Source organism: Triturus cristatus, chromosome 6 (assembly GCF_964204655.1).
Source record: "Triturus cristatus chromosome 6, aTriCri1.1, whole genome shotgun sequence".
In the NCBI taxonomy this organism is placed as follows: domain Eukaryota; kingdom Metazoa; phylum Chordata; class Amphibia; order Caudata; family Salamandridae; genus Triturus; species Triturus cristatus.
The window spans coordinates 36421284-36434330 of NC_140589.1; the positions used below are offsets into that span (position 1 = coordinate 36421284).

Sequence of the window (13047 nt, forward strand, 5' to 3'; positions counted from 1 at the left end):
GCCAATGAAGGGATCTAATTCCCTCTGAAGTGGGCTGTCCTCTAGATGGTGTCATTGACGTGGGTCCAGGAAAGCAGGGGGTCGATGTGGCTGGGGGGCGGTGAGTCTGAGGTGTCGGTGTCTGTTGGGGGGAACTGGTTGTTGAAGATGTCGTGGATGTCTGAGATCTTGCGGTGGAAGAAGGTGGCTAGGGAGTCAGAGGTCTTGTGATGGCGGGATGTCGTTGGAGTTGGAGCTGGGGTTGGAGAGTTCCTTCACGATGTTGAAGAGCTCTTTGCTGTTGTGTGCGTTGTTGTCGATGCGCTCTTTGAAGGAGGTCCTTTTGGCAATACGGATGAGTTGGTGGTGTCTGCAGATGGCACTCTTGTAGGCTGTGTTGCTGACCGATGTCAGTTCGTGGTGCCACTTCTTCTCGAGCCTACGGCAGGCCTGCTTGGATGCCTGGAGGTTGGCGGTGAACCAGATGGCTTTTCTGTCAGTGCGTATATTCAAGGGTTTCTTAGTTGGAGCGAGAGTGTTGGCGCAGTCGTCGATCTATTGCCTGAGGTTGCGGGCGGCGGTGTTGGTAGTGCCCGTTGGTGGGTTTCGGGCGAGGGTGGTGACTAAATGGTCTTAGGTGACTTTGCTTCAGCTGCGTTGGGGGGCCTGTTGTGTGCGGTGGTGCGTGGTAGGCTTCTCGAAGGTGTAGTGGACGCAGCGATGGTCGGTCCAGTGAAGTTCGGTGGTGTGGCTGAAGGTGACGTGGTTGCTGGCGGAGAAGATGGGGTAGAGCGTGTGTCCGGCAGAATGGGTGGGAGTCGTGACGAGCTGTTTGAGTCCGAGGTTGGCGAGGTTGTCGAGCAGGGTGGTGGAGTTGCTGTTGTTGGTGTTCTCGAGGTGGAAGTTCAGGTCTCCGAGGGGGATGTAGTCCGTGGATGCAAGGGCGTGCGTGCTGACGAAGTCGGCGATGATGTCGCTGAACTGCGGCCGGGGACCGGGGGGTCTGTAGATGAGGGTTCCTCTGAGGGTGGTGTTGGGGTCGGTGTGGATCTGGGTGTTGACGGGAAGATGTAGCCCTTAAGATAGGAGAAGGATAGGGGGACTTGGTAGAGCAACGATTTATTTAGAAATGTTATAAAGAGCTAGCTGTTAGGGGAGTAACTGGATTATTGCAATGCTCTCTTCATGGGACATCTGAAGAAACGGTTCTCCAGACTACAAAAGACTCAAAATTTTGAAGCAATTCAGAAACCAAAACCCTCTAAAAGAACCATATCACTCACATATTTTGAAGGCTGCCGTGGTCACTGGTGGCCCACCAGATTTGATGTCAGGTGGCTACTTTGATTCACAAAGCCCCAGAAGCATGTGCCCTTCTGTCCCAAAAATGGGTTCAAGTACTAAACAGTAAACTTAGACCTTCTTTTAAAGGATTTTTAAAAGATTGTTTGTGATGCCCACATACCAGAACCCCAGTGTGGTTGGAGATCACTTACAGTAATGCAAGATAAAATGTTGAATTCATTTTCAATGAAATAGTCATTTTATAAGACACCAAAGATGTGTCTGTGAGAAAATGGCTTAGTTGGGGAGAATGCAAGTTCTTCCCAAGAAATACATCAAAAATCTAGTCCTATCTAACACACAGGTTCAATAAATAAAAGTGGCGTGAAACTCCGGTTGCTTTGGCACACAACAGATAGGTCCAATTTAAGGAAATGTGTGGAAAGTATTCAGCAGTACCAAAACAATTAAAAAGTCAAAATACAGCACGATAGAAAATCCCACAACCAATTTCTAAAAATCCAAAAAATATTTTTAAGAAAAATGACATTCTTAAAATTCAATCAGTGGACCTGGAGATACGAATTTGTAAGCATTAAGGGATAAAAGTGCCAAATTAAAGCTGGACTCCGATCAGATGTTGCTATTCATGGGTGACCTGGACTTAGGCTTTTATTTTAGGCCAACAGTGATGGAGGGGAGGAGGTTGAATATACCAACCTTCTAACTTAGGGCCTGATTTGGAGTTTAGGGGCCAGGTACTCAATCACAAACATGAAATATCCTGTCTGCTTTATTACAAGTGTATGAGGGTGTAATGCACATGCAGTCCGGAGGATTGGGTTATCGGTCATTTTTGTGATGCAGTAGCCATACACTAAACTGTAACTCGGGCCTGTTGTCTTTTATATTGAAGTTCAAATCATCGAGCAGGGAAAGACAGGAGGCTGTATCTCCGATGAGGTGCACTTGAAGTTCGATACCCATAGGCAGAGGTTCGTTAGCTGAGCCGTTAGTTTTGCCTGGAAAGACTCGGAGCAGGAACATTCACATTTTACGCTCAGCAAAGACCTCTTGTTTCCTGGACACTTTTGCGCCTTCCCCCGTCAAATATTTTATGTTGGAACGTAGGGCCTAATTTATAGTTTGGAAGACCCGGGCACACATCTGCAGCCCCACTCAGAATAGCGATGAACGGCCTGAGGCGTCGAGAGGCCGCTGGATTGTACGAACTGCGACTGGGCGCGCTCGAAATGTGAATTTCTGTGATAATGATGCTATAGCATGTGCATACGTGTTTTCTTATCTATAAATGCCAATAAAGAAAGTTTTTAAAAAAAAAAACAGCATAATTTATAGTTTGGAAGAGGAGTACTATGTCAAACATGATGGATAGCCAGTCTGCCTTATTACAAGTGCATTACATCCTAATGCATTTGTACTAAGGCAGACTGAATAACAGTCACTTTTATGACAGAGTAACATGTCCGCCAAACTCGAAATCAATTCCCTTAGTCTCTTTTTTGAAGGTTTAAAACCTTGAGCGAGACAAACTTAGAAGTTGTAGCCTGGCAAGACCACACAAAAGATGTATACCTTAACCACAAGGGACTACTGAAGTCTTCTTTTGTGTGGCCAAAAGCTCTACATGGGACCAATCTGATTTTCTCGCTCGCTGAGGTCATGGCTTGGTGGCTAGCCTAAGGTTGGTCCCCTGGAAGTCGAAAATGTTCTAAGTCCCAACTTTTCCACCTTTATGAGGTAGCTCCTCTCGAGCACTTCTAAAGCTCCCAGAACCTCAGTGGCGGCACCTTAGAGTCCAAGACTCACTCCAGCAGTGTTCACCAGCACAGTCCAGTCTAGGTCCACCCAACACTGGTCAAAGGGTCACTACGAGAAAAGGTCTCTTGCAGCTTTGGATGACACTGTAGCAACACAGAAGGTCAGCCAACTGACCCGTGGAGTCCACTTCCCAGTCCACTGTAAAAGTGGGAGCAGGCCCAACCCTTCAGATCTACACACAGGTAATGGACAGCAGGTCCAGTCCTCTTCCATTCTTCTACAGCGCCAGATGTATTCTGAGAAGATGGGGGTGAGGTGTCCCTTTTGTCAATTCTGGGATTAGGTGACTCCTGGACGTTCCCTAACCGATAGGCTAAAGGTTCCTGTTTTCTTAACTGCAAACTATCCCAGTGTGCACAATTCACAGAGAAAATTAAGATGGCAGAACCTTTCTGCCCTGGAGGATGCTGGTTAGTCACCCAGGGGTATGTCTACGGAACTGAGTGGTCTCTTCCTCCTCAACCACACAAAACTGGTTTCGGAACTAGCTGCTCTTACCACTGAAACGGAGCCATGGTGGCCAAAGCTGGCCCTGGGATCAAAGAAGCTCTTTTTTCCAGGACTTAATTTACAGTAAACTAAAGCTTTTACGTTAATTCAATCCCAGTTGCCTTTCCTAAGAGAGTATGAGTCACATACCTTACACTTTTACCATGTTTTGGGGGTCAAAGCTACTACAAATATTGCCTCATGGGTCATTAGCATAATTTCAAAGAGTAGTCGTGTAACAAAGCACCAGTTCTTCGCTTGAAGGGATATGTTTTCCTAATACAATAAGCCTAGCACCTTGTAAAGTGCAAAAATTGCTTATTAAACATCAAGGTGCTCGCCTTTCAGTTTCTTGTTTTTCCTTTCAGAGGGGATATGGGCTCGCCGTTTTGGATGGACCGTTCTTTTAGGGTGGGCCAAGATTGATGGTTGCATGTGACTGGCCCCGGTCTGTAATAGCACAGAAAAGATCAAAACGATGGAAGGGAACATGACCTAGAGTAATTATCTGTGGATGAATGTAATTGAAGCCTTTCACCCATCACTTTTTGTGCTCCATAAGCGAGTCTCGCTAAGTGCGAGGGATAGGCCCAAGGGGGTCCTCACGCTTGAGTAAAAGCCTTGTGTTTCGGTTCAGACTAGTAATTCAAGTAGGATCATCCCTTTTGGGGCAGGCCAAGGCTCCTTTTCAAAAGGCTGGTCCCTGTGGCGAAACAATGAGCGGCAAAACCGAAACCTGGCGTACGACCTATAAAACTTCCAGCCTCCAAGATTAACTTCAGCATTCCACCTCTCACGGTTTTATGTGACACCCTATGTGCAAAGACTATGCCTAGACATATGTGGGTCCAGTGCTCGCTGGGCCACAGGACTCGAGCTGCATCCCTTTCATCAGGTCGAGCAAGGCAGAAACTAGTATGGGGTGCTAGTGTATCTGTTCCCAGGGGGCACGGCGAACAGACGTTCAGGCTTAGCCACCTCTATACTTATTTTCATCTGATAGGTCCCTTTCTATAGTTGCAAGGGATCCAATAAATAAGTGATGAACTGACATGTGGGGGGGTGTATTTAACGGCGGCTGTGAGACTCCTTCAGTGCGACACGTATGCTCATGCCTGGGTCCTCTGTTCACTGTGGCTTAGGACTCAAGCTGCACCTCACTGGTGAACCCCAACAAGGCCAAAGATGATGGGAGTTTATTTGTGTTCCACATCAGACATGGGGTGCAGGTGGCCTCGTCTGCACTAGAGCCAAGACTGGTGTGCCTATGATTGGGCACTGCCTGTAAGTGGACAGAAAATCTAAAAACGAGGTAATGGAATGCAACCTAAAGTAATTACCAGTCGCCTAGATTAACCTAGCCTTCACTCATTCACTCTGCCTTTTAAAAATGAAGAGCTGTCCAACAATTTACAGACTATAATAGCAGTCAGACCAGCAGATTCATGACAAGGACAATGCCGGACAGCCCCAAGTTAATTTTGACAACAATGTCAAAGAACAGCCCCAAGTTAATTTTGACAACAATGTCAAAGAAAGGATCTTAGTTCCCTTGTCCAGGAACAGTCACTTGGCTTTAAGGAAGAGGTTGGGGGCTGCTTAATAACTTAAGATGTCCATGACTGATAACTAGAACTAAAAGAAAATAACCTTCCTTCCCTATCATGGTAGCTTAATTAATATTCATAAAAACATGAAGAGGGAAGCTAGCTCAACCACAAAGGATGGTGAGGGACCAACAAGAATTGGAAGCAGAGATATAACAGCATTTAATCAGGACATGATTGGCACTGATGCCTCAAGACCTGACTGTTGAACTGAGCACCCACCCGCCCCCGCAGCACTCATTGCCCGGATACTGTCACAGGTGATTAGCCGTGCTATACAAATCCAGATTGATTGATTGATTGGTTGGTCTACTTCAGTGTATGCTCTGGAGTCGGAATCCAGACGGTCAGAGCTTGAAAAGGTATGGACTCAGGCCCGGACTGGCTGTAGGAGGCACCGGATGTTTTCCCAGTAGGCCGGAAGGGCGGGCCGGTTTTCGGATGCTGGAGACTGGTTTTGTTACTGGGGCCCGGTTTTGCAGCAGTGCTGCAATATGGCCCCCCTGTAACAAAAGCAGGAGCGGTGCTAAAGCTGCAGCAGCGCTTCTAACTACTAGCACCCCCGCCCCCTCCCCTAGGTACCAAGCTGGTTTGTGTTCCCAGTCCGGCCCTGTATGGACTTATCTCCATGTTTTTTGGAAATGTAAGGACAACAGGGAAGGATTTATTTCTTGCTGAAAAGATTCTAGGCATATGTGGGGAGCTCGGTTTGCCTTCTGATAACAAAAGAAGTACCTGTAAGCACACTTTCACCAGCTGGGACTTCTGGGCACTGAACAGAAGGTGTTAATTCTTACCCAGCTTAGGATTGGCCTTACACTTCTGAAATGGTATGTAGGTCAGCTGTCATTTTAACCTGTTACCATGAAGTCAAACACAGATTCTTGAAGTGGATTAGTCCACTGAGCCTCCAGATCCGATAACCTATAATGATACATGTCAATAACCATTTGGTTATAGATTGTTTGGAAGTCGCCATACTGTCAGGAGGCATGGGTGTCCGCTCATGGCTTAGCTGTTGCAGCAATAGTCCAAGCCCGATTGCACGGAGTCCATTTTATAGAATGAAAATCTGGCAGTGTTTATGGAGTGCCAACGTGAGGCTTCGAGTATGGGGGTGACACACTATGAGACTGTACCTCGAAGACAAACTACATTTCCCAGCAGTCCTTGAACTCTCATGTTGTTTGGAAAGAAATACAGCTGTCTTGGATTATCAGATATAATTCCCTTTGTGTTTTTTGGCATCCTTGCTAGACAATCATGCTACAATGCTACTGTAGCAGGACCCGCCTACTTCAATTCAGCATTTTGTTGTGTAAAGAACAGTTGCTTGTGTGGAAGTTTACTGGGGGGACAGTTCAAAAGCACAGAGAATTATTCTGAAAACCAAGCTGTATTGACAAACTGACTTTCAACTATCTTGAAAATCTGTCTGAGTATTGATTAGACCTTAGGAATTGTACAAGAACATATGGGGTTTGATCCTGTGATGGAACAGGAAGAATTCTCATTTCAGGATCCCAATCTTTAGCATTTCAAGTTAATGGTTACACATGCTATGCACATAGGATTATGAGCCAGAAAGTAAGAGTTCTTAGCAAGTGATGTATGTACAGCTAAGGATAGGAACCGCAGGACGGGATTTCCAGTTTATTGCTTTCCCTGGGACACAAGAGTCAAGTATAAACTAATCACAGTTAAGGAGCTCGAGGTAGTTATCTTGCCAATAGAGAGAAGTGTTCATGCACATATACAAAGCCCTTTTCCTAGTCTACCTCACAACCCCTTCACTGAATGACATCCTTTGCTTCATGAGACAGATGTTCATAGTTTGCCATCTTATCAGTTTGTTGTGCAGTTCTACCCCCATAAGGATGGCTCCTTGCTTGTCTTGATTCAGTTGTTGACTAGTCGACATAAAGCTTAAGTTGTGTTGGGTAGCTCTGTGTAAGAACCATAAATAAACAAGTTTCCAGACTGGGTCACAGAAAGCTCTGGCCGGTCCAACAAAGTAGTCGGCTCCGTTTACCCTCCCTGCCCCCTGCATGGTACACCACAGATCAGCAGGTAGGTCCTGGCCTGTTTTCACTAACACTCACCTCTGGTGTATGAAGGAGTTCAGGCAAGTGAAGATGAGGAGGGGTAGCATGGCACAGATCGTCATAACATTGTTAAACTTGGCCTGTAACTGGTTCTGAGCAGGTTGGGTGATGTTTAGTTCAGCTCCGCTGATGCGCTCTTCTGCCGGTTCAGCCAGTCGGCTGTTGAAATACTGCAAAAACAAACACAAAACATACCTAGAAGACCACTTACGGAGAACCACACCAAAATCCAGGCGTTCTCACCAGTCATGAGCAATACCTCACTGGAGTTCTCAGTGCCTGGAGGTCTAAAACACGTACAACTAGACACAGCCGTGCAACACAACCAAATCATCAAATACGTACAAACTACATGCTTGAGCAAGCAAACATTATACTCAAAATTGAGTAGTCACCATGACACACATTTCCTCAAAAACATCTACATTTTTCCTATCCTTACGGTACCTTTAGTACTAGACTGGTCACAGATACAGCCTTGGACAGACTATGCATGTGCACTCTCTCTAGTATGCAGAAAACTCACCATGGTGGCTGTCATGAAAAAGTTCCATGGCAGCAACGTTCCAAGACCCAGGATGAAGAATATCAGCCAAACAGCTTTGTACCTGCAAGGAACCACAGCGGTGAGAATGTGCATCATCTCGGACAGAACATCAGCAGCAGAACTGAAGGACAGTAAGGCACAAACAACAGGACATGACCAGAACAAGTCAAGGAAAGAATGGCCCAAAGAAGTGAACAACAAGACAACTCGTAGACAGGGTAGCACAGGCCACAGGATATCAGTAGAGTAAGTCAAGAATAGAAGTGCCAAACAAAGGGACAACAGAGCCACTCATGGACAGAATGGCACACACAACGGGTTATCAACAGAACAAGTCAAGGAAAGACGTGACCATCAAGGAAACAATAGAGCCACTCAAGGGCAGTAGGGCACACGCACCGGGCTATCAACAGCACAAGGCAGGGACAGAAGTGATAAACTAAGGAACATCAGAGCCACTCAAGGGCAGTAGGGCACACGCAATGGGCTATCAAAAGCACAAGGCAGGGTTAGAAATGACAAACTAAGAAACATCAGAGCTACACAAGGGCAGTAGGGCACACGCAATGGGCTATCAAAAGCACAAGGCAGGCACAGAAATGACAAACTAAGAAACATCAGAGCTACACAAGGGCAGTAGGGCACAATAAATGGGTTATCAATAGAACAGGTCAGGAAATGACGTGACAAAGAAACAATAGAGCCTCTCAAGGGCAGCCTGGTACACAAGTAAAGTTATCTTTATGGTGACTCTAACTCCTAGGGGATAAGCATCTCCTGTTCCCAACATGTAGGGACCTTGCCAGCTAGTGGTGCGAACAGAAACACTATTTTCACAGTAGTTAAAATGTAGAACTTTTTTAGAAAGTTAACTTATATGCATGTACTCCTCACTCCTCTGTGGGGACCACCCCCAGCAGTTGTCTCGGTTTAAAAAGGACACAATCGTTTGATGGTTCTGACCGGTGCCATTCTGGTCGGAGGGAGTGAGTTAGGAATAGGAAGAACCCCATGAACTAGGAATAGCAGAATCATTATGAAAGAATCTTCACCCTATGCCTCCTCCTGGTCCCGTCTCATTCCTGAGGGTAGATTCTGCAGCATCAACAAACAAGAGGAGGAGAAAAAAAGCGCTGGCAGCCAATACTTTCGACAAACACACAAACGCAAAGACAAATAATTCTTGGCCAAAGTTTGTGTTGCCTTGTCATGAAGTATAAAGAGCACTGCACTGCACTGCCAGAAACAGAAGCCCCATGTGGTGGACCAAGGACCTTCCGCCAATAACTTGTGCGGAGAGGTGACGGAATCCACTGTGAAAGGGAAGACTAAGGGGTAATCCATCTGGCAATTGTGGTTTTGGGTTCAGGCACGACTGCGTCTGCGTTATTGGTGAAGAACGACCTAGTCAGAGAAATGGCTGGTGTGAAGCACCTCTTCAGCTGAGGTGAGAATGCAGAAAAAAGTAGGATGAAAACCTCATTCAGGTGGAACTCAGAGATCACCCTGGGGACAGATGACGAATGTGTCCTACGTACTATTGATGCTTCTGAGGCAGACTGGGCTTGGGGATAACTAGCGCACCAAGGAGAAGTGATGGCGATAAAGAGGGATGTCTTACAGGACAGCAGCTTCATGTCAGAGGAGGCCATTGGCTCAAAAGGTTTGTGCATTAGGCGAGAAAAAGGGGTTCATTTCCCATGTGATATCCGGACTCCTGATCAGAGGATATCAATACAACAAGCCAATCAGAGAAGGCGAAAAGACTGGCAGCCTCAATGACTGACAGTAGACAAGGGGAGCTCCACTGGAACCATGCCTTCGTATTAAGCATAAACATTACAAACTAATGGGGAAACCCAATCATAGTCAACAGTCCTGGGAATAGTATAATATGAGAAACAGATGGTGCTAGACTGATTTGAAAAAAACAAAGTAAGAGAAATTTCTTATGTGAGGGTTGCTAGGTTATTCAACCGCTAGTAATCAATACTTATAGATCACCAATTATTCAATAGTTCACACCCTGAAAGAAAAAGAGAGAATACACCCACAGTTTTCTGTTTAAATATATTCATTTTTTATATTTCAAGAGGAAATTCAGAAAAACTGTAAAGACATTACCACGTATGTTAAGAGATAAGCAGGTTGCTTGAGGGGAAAAGAAGAGGGTGGAGAAGTGCTCGTGTTTGGAATAAAAAGAGGTGAAGATTACAGGCTGTAGAGTGTCAAAGCCATTCTCATTTGAGATTGAAGCTGGTTATTAAGTACAACAAAAACCAGTATAATAAGACCTGTCCACAACATAATTTTTACAACAAATTTGTCATCATTCTGTAGGTGCATAATTGCGACATCCAATAATAGGGACGGGTAATAAAGAGTGGTACATGCCCTTGCTTGTGGGTATGCATCGACGTTTTGACCCGGCTTGTCCTAAACTACTTTTTAATCCTGACATCATTATAGCTCAGTCCCTATTAGAATTAATGTTATTTAGTTCAGTCTATAATATCTTTACTGTGTTTCTTTTTCCTTACTCTTTACACTTCTAATGTCTAATGTCCAGCGAGGTAATCCTAATACGTCTACCGATGCCGTGCGTGAGATACTGAGGGAACGCGGGACCTGATTCCTTGACCTTCTTACGGATGCTTGTGCTTTTAAACACAACCTCCGCCATCACTCTAATCATGGTCGAGCAACTTCCAATGTATATCCTGGCTTCCCATCGCACGTTGGCTTGATATTACCCGCATTACAGTTTTGGCTACCTGTTCCCACTCGCCGCACTTTTCTGATCCAAAGAAGACTGGATGTTTCTCCCCGATTTTTGACGGCGTCCTGAATATTGGTGTGATTAACTGGCACCTACGTTCTATCCAGCACTTTGTGCCGAGTCTTGTTCTTGCCCCCCATTATCCTTGGTCCGCCCTGATGAAGGTGGGATCCCCTTGTGGGTCCGATACCGAAACGCGCGTTGGCGCTTGATTTGGCGACCTCCTTCTTTGAATACCACCTGGCTTTCGTTGGAAGATACACCAACGACCATATCCATCTAAATACTAAAGGATAATCTAGATTAAATGTGATGTGTATTGATGAATGTGATTTTGATTGAATGCGTTAATGTATGAATCTGAGTGTGTGCTTAAGGGGCCTTGAACTTTGGTTTCTTATATTTTCTCAAGATTGTAAATATATATACACTGATGTTTTTCATATGTATGTTTTATTCATTTATATGTATATCTTTTTGATAAAAAATGTGTTCTGTATTAACTAAAATGAATCACTGTATTTAAAAAAAACTTAAAGAAAAAATAAACAAAATAAGATATCCCAATTGGACATTTGATGCACATTCTTCTGTTTTCCTTTTCCAGTTCTGTCTTGCTTTATAACAGGGACCTGCCTCAGGCCCAAGAATATATATTTTCCTAACCGGTTCCGGTTCCTCTCTTTAGTTTAATGTCCAACGTGAACAATGTTCGTATTAATTGATGTTTAATTTTGTGTTTCTGCCTGTCACAACAATGGTCTTTTTACAAAATGTGTTATAATAAACAAGAAACGAGATAGCACTCCATGAGGAGTAAACAGAAACATCCTGGAGCAGTAAGACCACAGCCTTTGATAAAAAAGGTAGATGGAACACAAAGAACAGCCACTGCGGCAAAGAGAAGAGCCCAAGACTACCAAGACGACATCCTTGCATGGACCATAGGAAACACTCAAGACCAGGAAAAATACATTCATCCATGGAAAAACAAAAGAAACACCCAAGACCAGCAAAAAGTATTCATCAATGAAACAAATCCTATAGAGAATGATGAAAAAACATTGAAAAACATGTACACAACCTTCTATGGAAATCCACAGGAAACACCCAAGGACAGCAACAAAATGTAATTTTATGGAAAAACTAAAGAAACACAAGTGATCAGCAAGAAGACATCATCCCATTGAAAACTACAAGAAACCCCCAATACCAGCAAAGAGGCTTCCTTACCTGAATAAACAAAAGAAATACCCATTGCAAACAGAATCAGAAACACTCATGACCAGCAAGAAGACATCCTTCTATACACACTACAAGAATCGTTCAATACCAGTGACAAAACTTCATCCAACTAGGATGTTCAGTGCTGATCTAAAGCTCAACCCAACCATGAGAGATATCCCCTATTATTTGCCAAGAACAACAAATGAGGAGCAGTACAAACTTGGCTCAATGACATGAACCTAGAAGGCTTCGAACCTCAAATTTCACCGACAGCCAAGTCACTTATCAATCTGGGACCTCCTCCACAGCAACACACCTCATGTTCTCTTCCGGACGGAAACATGGCTCAAACCAGCCTCCAACCCGGACATCACCACAGCCACCCTGACCGCATACAAAATCATACACCAGGACTGGACCCACAAACCAGACGAAGGACTCGCGATCATCCACAAAAACACGATTGACTGCATCACCTTCACGGACTCTGACACCCACCTCAACGAACACCTCCACTTCAAAACATGAATGGGCTACATCCCCACCCTTAACAAAACCCTTGCTTACCATCCCCGGGCTCTCGGGGGAATTCTGCAAGAACATTGCAGGTTAATCGCTCCCATCTCCATCCGATCAACCAACTACATCCTCCTCGGAGACCTCAAGTTGCATCTGGAAGACACCACAGACCCTAACTCCACGGCCCTCCTAGACAGCCTCAGCAATCTCGGACTCACCCAGCTCGTCTTAGCACCAACCTACAAAGCAGGCCACACAGTTGACCCTATTTTCTCCTCCAACAACAGGATCATCACTACCCACACAACCCTGCTCACATAGTCCGACCACAACATCATACATTTCAAGATCCCCGCCCATCAAGCCACCCCACCAGAAAAAACCAAAGCACCATCAATACACTGGACAAAAATATACAAAGAAAACGGGACCAAGACCCTACAGGAACCCCCATCCAACCACACCTGGAACTTCGATGTCCACACCAAGCTCTTCAATAAATGGCTCACCGAACAAGCCGACCGCACTGCTCCCACCAGAAACAAGACCTACAAAAACAACAAATGATCCAGCCAAACAGCAGCTAAGCAACTGGAAGCCCCTCTTGAATGAAGAAACCACTGCCCTGATGAAAACCATCCACTAAGGAGCCCCCTTAGACCCATGACC

General features: G+C 45.1%; 1 protein-coding gene across 9 annotated transcripts in view; it reads right to left on the minus strand.

Annotated features, from left to right (window-relative positions):
* Window positions 1–13047, minus strand: part of SLC29A1 (solute carrier family 29 member 1 (Augustine blood group)) — a 1214204-nt gene that overhangs the window by 86459 nt on the left and 1114698 nt on the right. For all 9 annotated transcript variants that reach the window (XM_085610197.1, XM_085610199.1, XM_085610192.1 and 6 more), the window contains 2 exons: window positions 7833–7914; window positions 7304–7476 (listed from right to left, as the gene is read on the minus strand). In XM_085610197.1, coding sequence (XP_085466323.1) covers window positions 7304–7476; window positions 7833–7914 — 255 coding nt within the window. The remainder of the gene's footprint in view (window positions 1–7303; window positions 7477–7832; window positions 7915–13047) is intronic.